Source organism: Euphorbia lathyris, chromosome 4 (genome assembly GCF_963576675.1).
Source record: "Euphorbia lathyris chromosome 4, ddEupLath1.1, whole genome shotgun sequence".
Lineage (NCBI taxonomy): Eukaryota > Viridiplantae > Streptophyta > Magnoliopsida > Malpighiales > Euphorbiaceae > Euphorbia > Euphorbia lathyris.
Genome location: NC_088913.1, coordinates 86283291 through 86297055, shown reverse-complemented (window position 1 = coordinate 86297055; position 13765 = coordinate 86283291). Strand labels below are relative to the sequence as shown.

At 37.4% G+C, this 13765-nt stretch overlaps 1 protein-coding gene across 1 annotated transcript; it reads right to left on the bottom strand.

Annotated features, from left to right (window-relative positions):
- Window positions 1-8701: 8701 nt before the first annotated feature.
- Window positions 8702-13569, bottom strand: LOC136227280 (protein LURP-one-related 14). Its single transcript, XM_066015932.1, has 3 exons — window positions 13324-13569; window positions 13027-13245; window positions 8702-8833 (listed from the first exon to the last, which is right to left on the bottom strand). The coding sequence occupies exons 1-3, from the start codon at window positions 13567-13569 to the stop codon at window positions 8702-8704; spliced, it is 597 nt and encodes a 198-aa protein (XP_065872004.1).
- Window positions 13570-13765: the final 196 nt, after the last annotated feature.

The following is a 13765-nucleotide window of genomic DNA, read 5'->3' as shown; positions in this document are numbered from 1 at the left end:
GAGCTGAATGGATCAGCTGAGAAGAGCAAGCCTGTCGTGGATCTTGAATCTGGTGATCTCGATGAAGCATCCCAGGGGGCGGGTGACAAGAGCAATGAGTTGATAATAGATTGTATGGTTCCTCAGGAAGGAACTATTGTTATGGAGAAGGAGGTTCCTCCAGAGGGCGCATCTCTAGAGAAAGATGCTAAGGAGGATGCTCCTGTAGATGTTTGAATGTAATAAGTACAATTTATTCCTTTATTTTAATCCTTTTTTCAACCTTTATTTGTACGCTTTATATCTTTCAGCAAGTAAATTTATAGGTTTTAGGATTTATTTTGTTGGTTCAAGGTAGGTGGCCAGCCATACCCTGGAATGTGAGCCTTTTTGAAGGCATTGAAGCTTTTATTCCTTTTAGAGGAAGTTAAGCTGCCTTAGGCGATCGATTTGCTTCCTATCTTTGAGGTGAATCGATCCGCTACTAGGACTTGAAACTCTTCTTTGGAAAGAGTGTGAGAGTGTAAAGATCTCACGTTTGAGAAATGTTTTAACTCTGTCTCTGATGGTGATCAATTGTTTCCTATCTTTGAGGTGAATTGATCCGCCGCTGAGATTGTTCTCCTATCTTTGAGGAGAAAGTAGTTATGCCATGATAGCATTATTCTACTTGTGGGAATGCGTTTGTTGCCTCCCCCTTTTTGAATCTGGAATATTTATATTACTGCAAGAAAAGTACTCAAAGAAAGAATTTGCAAGATGAATATTTCTCTTTATTAAATGGCGATTCGCCTTATTACAACGAATTGGTCTTATGCGTGAGCCTCGTTAAAACCTTTAATAAGAAAAACCACATGGGATAAAAACTTACTAAAGGAAAAAGAGTACTCAAGACCTTGGTTATATTTTACTCTCTAGCGAAATACTTGCGGAGGTTCTGAATAGTCCACGTCTGTGGCAATGTGTTTCCCTCCATGTCTTGGATCTTGAAAGTGGCAGGTCTAATTTTGGTGACTATTTTGTATGGCCCCGTCCAGGTGATTCCTAACTTTCCTTTGCCTTCCAAGGATTGAATTTTGTCCGCCTTTCGGAATACTAGATCTCCTGGGTTTAAGTCCACAAGTTTGGCGTGTTTGTCGTGATAGGCTACGATCCTCTGTTTGTAGGCGGCCATTCGTACATATGCCTTCTCTCTTTTTGTTTCCAATTGGTCAAGACTTTCCCTCAACCTCTGGTCATTCCTGTCTTCGCAGTAGAATAAAACTCTATCACTGGGGACCTGGATCTCAATGGGGATCGCAACTTCTACGCCATAGGTGAGGGCGAATGGTGATTCACCGGTTACGGTTCGAGGAGTGGTTGTATATGCCCATAGGACATTCATTAGGTGATCCGCCCACTTTTTGTTATGCTCACCCAGTCTCTTTTTTATGCCTTTGACAATCATTCGATTTGTTACCTAGGTCATTCCGTTGGATTGGGGGTAGTAAACAGAGGCGAACCTATTTTGAATGCCTTGGCTTTCGCAGAATGTTCTGAACTCTCCACAATTGAATTGTGTTTTGTTGTCAGTAATAATCGTGTGGGGAACCCCAAATCTTCCGACTATGTTGTCTCTGACAAACTCGACCATCCGCTCTGCGCTTATGGAAGAGACATCTTCAGCCTCAACCCACTTCGTAAAGTGGTCCACAGCTACTACAACATATTTCCTTTGTCTCTTGGTAGGAGGAAATGGGCCAACAATGTGAATCCCCCAGATGGCAAAAGGTCATCCTTCGATAATGGGCTTTTGTAGGTGCTTAGCCGTGTGAGATTCATTTGCATGGACCTGGTAATTATGACAGGACTCCACCAGCTTTTGAGCATCAAGTTCCGCTGTGGACCAATAAAATCCCGCCAATCTGGATTTTTTCAAGATGGAGGCGGATGCCTCGTGAGCTCCGCAAGTACCTTCATGCAATTCCTTGAGGATCTGTTGTCCCTTTTCTGTCGTTACGCATTTCAACCAGGGGTGACCAAAAGACTTCCTGTACAGCTGGCCATTTATCATAGAAAAGTAAGCAGCTTTTCTCACCGTCCTCTTAGCCGCTTCTTTGTCTTGAGGCAAAGTTCCAGTTGAAAGATACTGCTGGATCGGTGAGCTCTAATCTCCTTGGGCAGGCGAGAGAAGAGCTACAATTTCTGGGGCGAATGCCGGTCCGTCTTTTATCTCGAATGGACATTGAAGGTCCGCCCACTGATCCTTGCTTGAGGCTAGTTTAGCCAGGTGATCCGCTTCTGTGTTTGATCCTCGCAACACGTGAACCAGCTCCCACTTGGTTTCTTTAGACTCCAAATGGTTTAATAGCTTTTTGGCCTCCTCAACGTACTTGACCAGAGTTTCATCTTTTACATCGAAGTTCTTGATCACCTGATTGACCATCAGCTTAGAATCGCTATAGATCACAACTCGTTCTGGCGTGATCTCCTTTAGCAGGCGTAGTCCCAATATCAAGGCTTCATATTCTGCGGCGTTATTCGTGGCAGGGAACTCTAACTTCGCAGCATAATACAACTTGATGTAGTGAGGTCCCTTGATCACTACGCCGATTCCTGTACCTTCTGCCGAAGAGGCACCATCTGTGTACATTGTCCACTCTTCTACTTTTAGCTTGGGAAGGTTTATGCCTTCTTCGGTGAATTCATTAACAAAGTCTGCCAAGACTTGGCTCTTCAAGGTGGATCTGCCTTCGTAACGGACATCAAACTCGTCCAAGCGGATTTCCCACTCCATTAGCCTCCCTGAAGTGTCCGGCTTTTGTAATACCTTCCTTATAGGTATGTTGGTATGAATGATGACCGTGTGTGTCTGAAAATAAGGTCTCAAGCGGATTGAAGTGGTGACTACTGCCAAGGCCATCTTGTCCAATCTCGAATACCGGGTTTCAGCATCTTTTAAGACTTTGCTTACGTAATAGATCGGATATTATTGGCCATCTTCTTCCCTTATCATGACTGTGCAAACCGCTTTATCTGAACAGAAACATACATGTACAGGTTCTCACCTTCCAAAGGTCTGCTCATTAGAGGCGGTTCTGATAGGAAGCGCTTGATCCCTTCAAAGGCCTGCTTTCAATCTTCATTCCACTCGAAGCCTTTCTGCTTTTTGATTACTTTATAAAAAGGTTGGCATCTACGAGCTGAACATGAGATGAATCGTCCAAGTGCTATGATCCGCCCATTAAGGCGTTGCACTTCTCTGACATTTTGTGGCGCCTTCATGTCTAGTACCGCCTTGATTTTATCTGGATTGGGACCTACTCCCTTCTGGCTAATCATGTATCCCAGGAATTTTCCATAAGTTGCCCCAAAAGTACACTTCTCAGGATTTAGTTTGATGTTGTGGTGACGAAGGACTCCGAGGACTTCCCTTATGTCCTCCGCATGTTTCTCCATGGTGGTGCTTTTGATGATCATGTCATCCACATAGACTGAGAAGTTGTCACCTTTTCTTCCTTCGAATATCTTGTTCATCATCCGCTGGTAAGTAGCTCCAGCGTTTTTAAGCCCAAAGGGCATGACTTTGAAGCAATAAGTCACCTGGTGAGTTACGAAGGAGGTCTTGATCCTGTCTGATGGCTCCATGAGGATCTGGTGATAGCTCGACTTCACATCCGTGAAGGAATATACTACATGTCCTGCGGTTCCATCGACAAGGATGTCAATACAAGGCAGAGGGTAGTTGTCTTTGGGACAAGCCTTATTAAGGTCCGTGAAATCAATACACATGCGGTATGATCCGCCTGCCTTTTTAACCAGGACCACATTCGCCAGCCACTGGGTGTAAATAACTTCCTCAATGGCGTCCGCCTTCTTCAGTTTAGATATCTCTTCCTCTATTACTTTCTGCCTTTCTGGCCCATGATTCCTTCTCTTCTGGGCCACAAGGACCGTATCTTCGGCAATATTGAGTTTGTGAGTGATCACGTCTGGACTGACCCCCATGAGGATCTCGTCCTTCCAAGCGAACACATCTTCTGACTCGAGAAGAACCTTCATAACATTTCGGTGTCTCCTAGGGCCGTTGTGATGAGTTCATCATCTTCATCCTCTTTGGACTAGGGGCGAATCGATAAGGATGCAGAGTATATCTCCTGAGCCACCTTCTGGTTCCCTTTGATCATCACACTTCCCTTGGTTGTAGGGATGTACATGGTCAAATGGCGAATCGATATGAGAGCGCCACTTCTGAGATGAATGGCCGCCCTAAGATGATGTTATATGCCAATTGACCGTCCATGATGGAGAACTCCAGATCTCCCATCCACACCTGATCTTTATCTGCTAACTCGCATTCTAGTGTCACTTGGCCCTTTGTCTGGATTGTATAACCCGTCACTCCCAGAATATCTACGATGGTGGTCTCGATTTGAATAGGGTCAACCTTGAGTTTGGCGAATGCACCCATGGTGATGACATTACAAGAACTACCAGTGTCTACCATCACTCTCTTCATTTCCCATCCTTCCACCATCATAGTAATAATGAGAGCGTCTGCGTGTGGAGAGAGAGCCGGACCCACGTCTACGAAGGGACGGTTGAGTGATGCTCTATCTAGAGCAATGGTTTTTGCTTTCTTTACCGCAGGCTGATATCCTGGTCCGCCAGCAATAACATTAATGACCCCCTTAGCCTTTTTCTTTGGCTCATCTCTAGGTTTATCACCATCTCCCTTTCTATCATTCTGGACGAACCTGTCCAGCTTTCCTCTCTCGATAAGCCTCTCAATCTCCCTAGCCAACTCCCAGCATGCATATGTGTCATGACCGTTCCTCCTATGGTATTTGCAATAATTCTTGGGGGTTTTCCCTGTGTTGGTGTACTCCCCCCCCCCCCCCCTTTTGGTTCGGGGTATGAAATGCTCTACTTATGTTGGATGTTCTCTATCCACATTAGCACTTCGCTTTTGGAGGAGTTCAACGGCGTGAACGATGGCGCATATGCTGATTTGTTCTTAGAGCCTCTTCGCCTATTTCGGGAGGATGAGTCAGGGAGCTTTTCTTTCTCCTTATCCCGTCTTCGAGATTCGCCCTTTGCTTTTTTAGGTGGAGATGCTGACTCTTTTCGAATGTCATCGACTTCCATGAAGTCTTTGCACCTTTCTATCAGCTCCGCCATACTCTTTGGTTTGTTTCTGATCAGATCCTCCTGCAAGCTCTTGCATGTTGTGTTTTTTACAAGTGCTTCCACTTCCATGGTGAGATCTACATCAACAATGTGGATACACAACCTATTGAACTTGTCGACATACTCCCGGAGGGGTTCATTTTCTTTTTGCTTCAGCTCAAAGAGCTTTTGAGATTTGACCACTGGAGGAATGCTTCCTGTGAATTTTGAACAGAATTCTCTACTCAACTGATCCCAGCTGTTTATTGATCCTGGGCGAAGAGACTGGAACCAGTCGTAAGCTGGACCTTTCAGTGTAGTTATGAACATTCGACATTGCCCTGCCTCGCTTGTATGGTTAAGTCCGAGCAACATGCGATACTTCCTTGCATGGGCTTTGGGATTATCCTCGCCAGAATAGGCTGGTATATTTGGAATCTTAAAATGCCTATCCATTTCCTCGGCCTCGATCCATGCTGTGAAGAGTGATTCCCGATTGGCGAATGGATTATGCCTGGCATTCTCTTCGTTCTGCCTGCGTATCTCCTCCCTGATTTGATCCGCCATAGAACCATGACCCCTTCAAGGGCGCCTCCTACTGTTGGATCTGCTTCGCTGTGAGGATGAGGAGCTAGATTCTGATGAAGGATCGGATGGTGACCTACCGCCGTCACGTCTTCTTGGTGGAGATCGTCCCCTATTACCTTCATCTGGCGGCAGATGTTGTATAACTTGGCGAGGTGATCTATCTCGATGTTCGTTTACTCTTTGCTCGGGAGGCGACCTTTCCCGCCGAGGGGACCTGTTTTTACGTCTGCGATGAGAACGAGATCTAGACCGCCCCTCCTTATGTGATCGAGTCCGCTTCTTACTCCTGTGACCACCACGTCTGCCTTCCGACTGATCTGCCGCTGTGTTATTCCGTCCCCGATCCGCCGCCGGTGGAGCTCTAGGTCCGCCAATAGTGATCCCTGGATTTGTTGTGTTCCTCCGGGGAGATTGATCATTTCTTTGACTTCCCTCTGGTACATCATGGAATAGCGCTCGATTTAATGGCGGGTTATCACCGAGGCCCAGATTGACAATTGTTGAATCTGCTGGTTGAGAGAGAAAAAATGATGAGTCATGGCGAGCATTAGGCATAACATAGAAGTTTTGCCATTGCGTTAGGGTTGGTCTTGGCGGTTGACGGTGATTAAGCGGGAAAGCAGTTCCTGTCGTTGCTCCACCTACATCTCGGTTCGTCAGCAAAGCTCTTAATCGACCTTCCATGATAGGTCCATGTTCTCTGCCTGCGGTACTTGCACAGATATCCAAAAGGGACTCTGGTGACATATCCCTTTCGTCATGGATGATTGGCGCATCGGGATCAACGCGACCGGCGTTTGTAGTAGGGTTAGTTGACGGTGGTATGGGTGGTATTATAGTTCCAGTTGAGGGGTTAGACCCTCCAGTTGCCATGTTTAGATTGTGAACTGAGTCCTTTTCTGATTAGGACCTCCACGCTCACCGCACCAATTGATAACTGGTGATGAACTTCTGATCGGATTCCTTCCCTGTGGGGGGCGTCATTGGATTCGACGGGGGGAAGCTCCGATGCCAAAGTCAGTATAGGAATAAAGAATAAACTGTATTGACAAGAGAAGGGTCTAGAGTGAGAATGTGAATCTGTACCTCAGTAGCTTGTGATGCAAGCTATTTATAGTCATGTGATCGTAACTCCCTGTAACCAGAAAGTCTCCATTAATGCCTCATTAATGGCGGTTACGGATCTCCTTTAAGTGTGGCCGTTAGCTCATTAACGTTCCATTAATTGCCTATATTGGGAATCGGCTCAACCGTTCGGCGGGCGGATCAAGGCATGATGGCGGGTCTCACGTAGGTTTGACTACGGATCATGTGTGGCGGAGTCTAGGTGATCCGCCACTCGGACGACTTGCTCGATACGCCATTGCTTCTCAGACCGCCCAAATACGCGTCCGTTTTGGTAAATATCCTCTTTGATCCCGTGGATAATATCCCGATGTTATCAATAGTATTTATTTATATGAGTAAAACGTGATGCGTGGATTCTATAATTTTTTAAATATAAAATATGAATGTTTTATTGTTATAAATATATTTATTTTATTACATATTTATTTTTTATATATTAAATTGAAAATAATGTTAAAAAATAATAACATTTTTTTATAATAATCAAAATATTATTGTTAATAATAATTATTATTATAATATACTAATAAATAACCAATTATCAAAATAGTTAAATATGGTATATAATTCGCGCAATTGGCAGTTCTTCGACTAGTGAATATAATAAGAGAGTAAAGGGGATGAATAAGGTAAAAAGATTGGGTTTAGGAAACATCCAAATTTGCTCCTGTTATTTTAGAAAAAGCACAAATTTACTCTTAATATATGAAATGATACAAATTTACCCTTAACAAGTAAGATCAAAGTTACCATTATCTAACTCAAAATTTAAATTGACTAGTTTGACAGTTAATTTATTGTCATATCAAATATTCCAAACAAGTTTGTCAATAAACCGAAGAAGTTTCAAGCATATTGCTAAGTTGTTTGTAATTGTGTTGGTAACATAATAAACATTTTAACCCTTTGACAATATTTTGTGATTAATTAATATGTCACATACTTAATGACATTTTGGTTGGTTGTTTGTAATTGTGTAGCATAAACAATTTAGATAGAAATAATGTTTGGAAGGTCGTGTGTGCTGTTAGATAAAGGTTCTCATTCGGTTCTTGAACTTCTTGCATGGTCTTACTTTCGGATATTGATGTGATGAAGTGTTGAGCAAAATCCATTCACCATTTGATGCAACATCCTTAAGTGTGATGGGAAAGATTCTACACATGACAACATCTATAGTCTTTGTAGTCTCTAAGGATATGTGGAAGTTTTTTTTCATGGACAGTAGGATCCCTAGTCCATTATATTCTTTCAGTGAAGTATATTTGAATCCTTTTGGCATATGCATGGTTAGTACATCCGCGTAGAGTGTCAAGTCAAACCGGTGTGTTACTTCAGGGATTCTATAATCGATGTCAGCATCATCCATGGAGCTTAAGGTGGTACATCTCATCCTTGAATACCTTTTAGTGTATTGTGTACCTTTTATTTATAAGAGGATTGAGTTGTGTGTCTTAAATGAGAGCTAAGGTTCATGTGGTGGTCAGTCAATGGTGTGAGTCTGCTGTAAACCTGAAACGGTTGTAACAACTGCAACTGTGATTCCGTAAATCAAGACGCTAGACTCAGATGGAATGTGCATGATCTTTAGGTCCTTTTTTTATTAGTCCATGTGGCTTCATTGGTTACTGTTGAGGAGCGGGGTACCTCATTAGGCCACGTGTAATATGGTTAGTTGTGTGATATCAACGTATTCAATATCTCCAATTTAAGTAACTTGAGGAAAATTATTAATCAAAATAATGTATGAGTACCCCTTTCAAAAAAACACAAGGAGGTCAATTACAAAATAGTACAGAGATTTTTTTTTCTCAAGAATAATAATAGAAAAAAAGTTACAAAGTAAAATAAAAAAAAATTATGGTGTGTCATTCTCATCAAGAACAACTAGCAATGCCACAATAAATGCATAATCAACCTCTGGATAAATTTTAATTCTGTATTTTTCCTTTCCTTTGTAGAAACTTTCCAATGTGAAATTATGTTTTACCTGCATATTAATTAATTAATTAAATTTCACATTAATTAATTATTATATAATACTTATAATAAAATCGCATATTTTTTTTAGGTTTAATGCATATTTACACTTTTAAATTTGACAAGTTTTGCCTATTGACACTCTGAACTTTTAAAATAATTTATCACACACTTATAGTTGGTTTTAAAAACCTATCACATACCTATAATTGGTTTTAAAAACCTATCACACACCTATAGTTGGCTCATTCAGACCTATTGCACACAAAATCGTTGATCTGTCACCTTTAATTGAATCAAACGGGCCTTAAGTTATTCAATAAATACGATTAAATTGCATCAACGGTTATTGAAGTTTGTAGTTCTTTTTATAAGAGCTATCGAACTTTATTTCTTTCAATAAAATTACTGAATTTTAAATTTAATTTCAATAAAATTATTTCGGTAAATTTAGGTATAAAAACTTCTCAAAATATTAGTGTGGTATAAAGGGTAGTTGATTGCATGTTCACTAAACATCACATCAAACAATGATGTCATTTTTTTGTATGGCTTAGAATGTATCATATATACTATCTATCACGTCAACCAAGTCAGACATATCTGACATGACGCTTATTTGACACATAGTTAATTGTTTGATGTGACGCTTATTTTATGTCATATCAATATTAGTTTGAATTTAGTAACCTCTATAGAATGACTTTATTGAAATCAGATTAAAGTTCAATAGTATGAAAATGGAATTTAGTAACCTCTATAAATAGGCTCGGAGCTTTAATGGTAGCAGATGCATTTTACCGACATAAAAAACACACTTAGGCCTCGTTTGTTTCTTGAAAAATAAAGTATTTTTCGATGTTTGGTTATAACACCAAAAAATGGAAAAAAAAAATGGTGAGTGGTTACTATTTTCAAAACATTAAGGGGGCGTTTGGTTCACATGAGGTAAGGGAAAAGGAATGAAGAAAGGGAAACCAAAGGAAATGAAATGAATAAGCATTGATTCCCCTATGTGTTTGGTTATGTTTAGGAAAGGGAATGCAATTTCAAACCTCTGGAATTTTTGAACTTTCAGATTTCTAGAATTTCAAAAAATTCTTGAACTTCAAAAATTATTAAATTCTGGAAATTTTGGAACTTGAATTTAAAAATTATGAAATTTTGGAATTTTTAAAATTCCAGAATCCGAAAATTCTAGAATTTCAAAAATTTGAATTTCCAGAATCCGGAAATTCTAGAATTTTGGAAATTCTGAAATTCCAGAATCTAGAATTTCTAGAATTTCAAAAATTCTGTAATTTTAGAAATGCTGAAATTTCAGATATTCTGAAATTCTAGAAATTTTGGAAGTTCAAAAATTCTGGAATTTTGAAAATTCTAGAATTTCAGAAATTCTAGAATCCAGAAATTCTGGAATTTCGAAAATTCTGAAATTTTTAAAATTCTGAAATTCCAGAAATTCTGAAATTTTAGAAATTCTAGAAATTTTGGACTTTTTGAAAATTCTGGAATTTCAAAAATTTCAAAAATTCAGAAATTCTGGAATTTCATAAATTTCAGAGATTTGTGGTTCGATAAAATAAAAAGAACAAAAAAATTGGGAAAGGGAATCCAATTCCCTACAAGATTTGGGGTAATGAGTTAACCTAAAGTGGGGTAATCCTATAATCTAAAATGGGTAAAGGGAATGAATTTTTTTGTTAAACAAACAAGAACAAAGGGAATGAAACCCTCTCATTTCCATTTCCATTCCTAAAGACCCCGAACCAAACGCCCCCTAAGAAAAAATGGAGTAGAGTTTTACTCACTTTTTTTCGTATATTTTTCTATCAGCTAACTTAAAACCTTTTATTGATTTATTTTACTAAATAAAACAAGTACTGGAAAATCATGAAAATATCTTCATGTATAATATTTTCCGGCACACAAACGGATCGTTTAACAAAAAAAAAATAAGTTTCAAAGTTTTATACCTCATGATAAACCTTAAGAAAAAAACATGAAATTACTATTTGACTTTATACTGAAAATCTAAAGGAAAAATGCATCTTTGAGTGTCTGAATTTTCTAATTAAAGTCATTAAACTTTTAATTTTATTAAATTGAGTCCTAAATCATATAAGTGTATTCAATTGAATCCCTTCGTAAACGGACTCAATTAAATCAAAATAAAAAAGTTCAAAGGCTCAATAGATAAGAATGCCCTATAGCTCAATTAAAAAAAATATAAGGACTCAATTAGCAAAATAGAGAAAGTTTGGGGACTCAAAAATGCATTTCGAAAATCTAAACTAAGAACCTAGTTTTTTTTTTAATGCAGATTTTGTAGGTTTGAGATAAATATGTGAAAACATTTTCCATTTTGGTTAAAAATCAATAATATTAAATTTAGGGTAAGTAAATGTGAAAGATAAATTAATGCAAGACAAAAGAAAGTATGGGTAAAATACATCTGTAGCCCTTCAATTATAACAATTTTACAACATGGCTCCTGAATTTCTTTCTACATAAAAAAGGCAAAAAAAACAAAATTAAACTTCTAAACTTTACCTGTTTTAAGGATCAAGCACATAATCAATTATTTTTCCACATCAAAGCCTTGATCATTGATTCTGTTATGGATTCGACCCTTATTTAACTATTCCCAACACTAGCCTTTGAGGTATTCGGCCTGTTGACATGGACATTTTCACTTCCGTATGGACAAATAAAAAAATAACTTTCTTGATTATGGGAGAGAAAATAAAAAGTAAAAAGAAATTATAAAAATCGATTTTCACTAAGTTCTTTCAAGCTGGAGATCAAGCATGGAAGAACCTGCTAGAAATAGATTTTGGTATTAGGGAAGAAGATCAATTTAACGATTCTAATAATGGAATCGCGAAATGAGAGTTGAGAATATCGAGGTTCGAAGGACCTACTAGAAATTGATTTCTATAATTTCTTTTTACTTTTTATTCTCTATCTATTCTAGTCAATAAACTCTTATTTTTATTTGTCCACATCAATAGGTTGAATCACGCTAATGAGTCAAATAAGGGTCAATCCATAACAGAATCAATGATCAAGAGCTCAATAGAAAAATAATTAATCGGAGGCTTAATTATGCTTCACTTTAAATTTCGTATTATGTAATATTAAAATCCAAATCAATGAAAATATGCAAATTAAGTCATTCATTTCACCTGCTTATCAAATTAGTTAGTTGTAAACATGTAATTCAGTTTAAAAAATAATAATACTCCGTTAACCGAGTTTTATACTCAAACTGATTTTTTTTATCATCAAGAGCCGAATGAAACCAAAACTAAAAAAAATTAGGGGTTTATATATCCAAATAAAAAATTAAGTGTTAACAATGAAGTGATCTCATAATACTTTTTTTTTCAAAAATTTATCCATATTATTACCATAAATTACAATTAAAATCCATATTTTAGCCTTATGTAATTTCTTACGTACCTTTCTAATTAATTAATTAATTTTAACTCTTTATTTATTACGAAGGTAAAATATGTATGTGTTCATAAATTTTTTTTTAAGTTGTGTGCAATGCACTTATATTAAACAAATGAAAATTACATTAAAGATAAAAGAAAGCCTCTAACCCACCCCATCACAATGTGATTCGAACCCATGACCTCAACAGTTATAGGTAAGCTCTCAACCAACAGGCTAAGAGCTTCACCACTATATGTGATCATAATTAAATGATAAGAATATAATGTGATCAAAGTTGTTCGAATTAATATTTTACTAAGTTTCTAGTGTATTTTTATTGGCCTAACTTTAATATTCTCTTCGTTCCATTATATAAATTACTTTAGAGTTTTTTACACAAATTAAGAAATACAATCAATATAGTGTCAAATTAATAAATTTATATTTTTAAAAAAATTCTCTCATGTAATGATTGGAGAATAAACCTTGCAATGTTAAAAAAACATATGGATACATTAAAAACCAAGACAAAAATTCAGTGGTTAAACTGAAAAACCCAACTAGAAATTTTTGGAAAACTAAAATAATTTATATTTTGGAAAAAAAACTCCCTCTTTAAAATGACTTATTTAATGAGACGGAAAAAGTAATATAATATACAAACTTTATGGATTTTTTATTAATTCAAAAGAATAATATTAATAACGCTATAATTAAAAAACGGTAAAACTAAGTTACCAAGAAAGAAAAAGAATGTACCTCTGCAAGAATTCTATGGCCTTTGAAGACTTTAAAAGACAAAGAAGTATAAGAACCAGAAACATGAAAATCTGGAGCTTTGTTCTTATAATTCTCCAAAAAAACATGAAGCTCTTTCTTTATTTGTATAGGATGAGATTGTTTTACAATAAACAATACATTATTCTCATCTTTATTTTCGCCTTCGTGCACTTTCCATTTATGCTGAAAACTAATCGCCTGCGAAACCAAATCACCAGAATTCCAGAATTCAAACTCTCGACCACTTCTATTATAATTTAAAAAAACAATTATTACCTTTCCGCGCAGGGTGAGAATGGGAAACCCGGCGGGATCCCGAATAATTCTTTTCATATTAAAATTCCAAACACCACCATCAATTTGAAGGAGAAGATTTCCACTTAAATCAAAAACTTCAAAATGTGCATTTGAAAGTTTTTTAATTCTTTTCTTGACAATTAATTCCATTGGATATGGAAAACAATATCCATCTCCAACTACACTAACATTTGGAACCCCAAATGCCCATTCTGAAACATCCATTGAAATTATTCAAATTTCAAAAGAAGAAAAAAGAAAAAAATATTTTTTTCTTTTTTTCTTTTGGTGTTTGGATATTTTTTTTCTTTTTTTGATAAAAACTGCTGTATTTTGTGGTTTGAAGCTTTTTTTAATCATGTTTAGGGATTTTAATTATCTTTTTATCCAGGAAGATTAGTAATTTGGAAACTGTATAAAT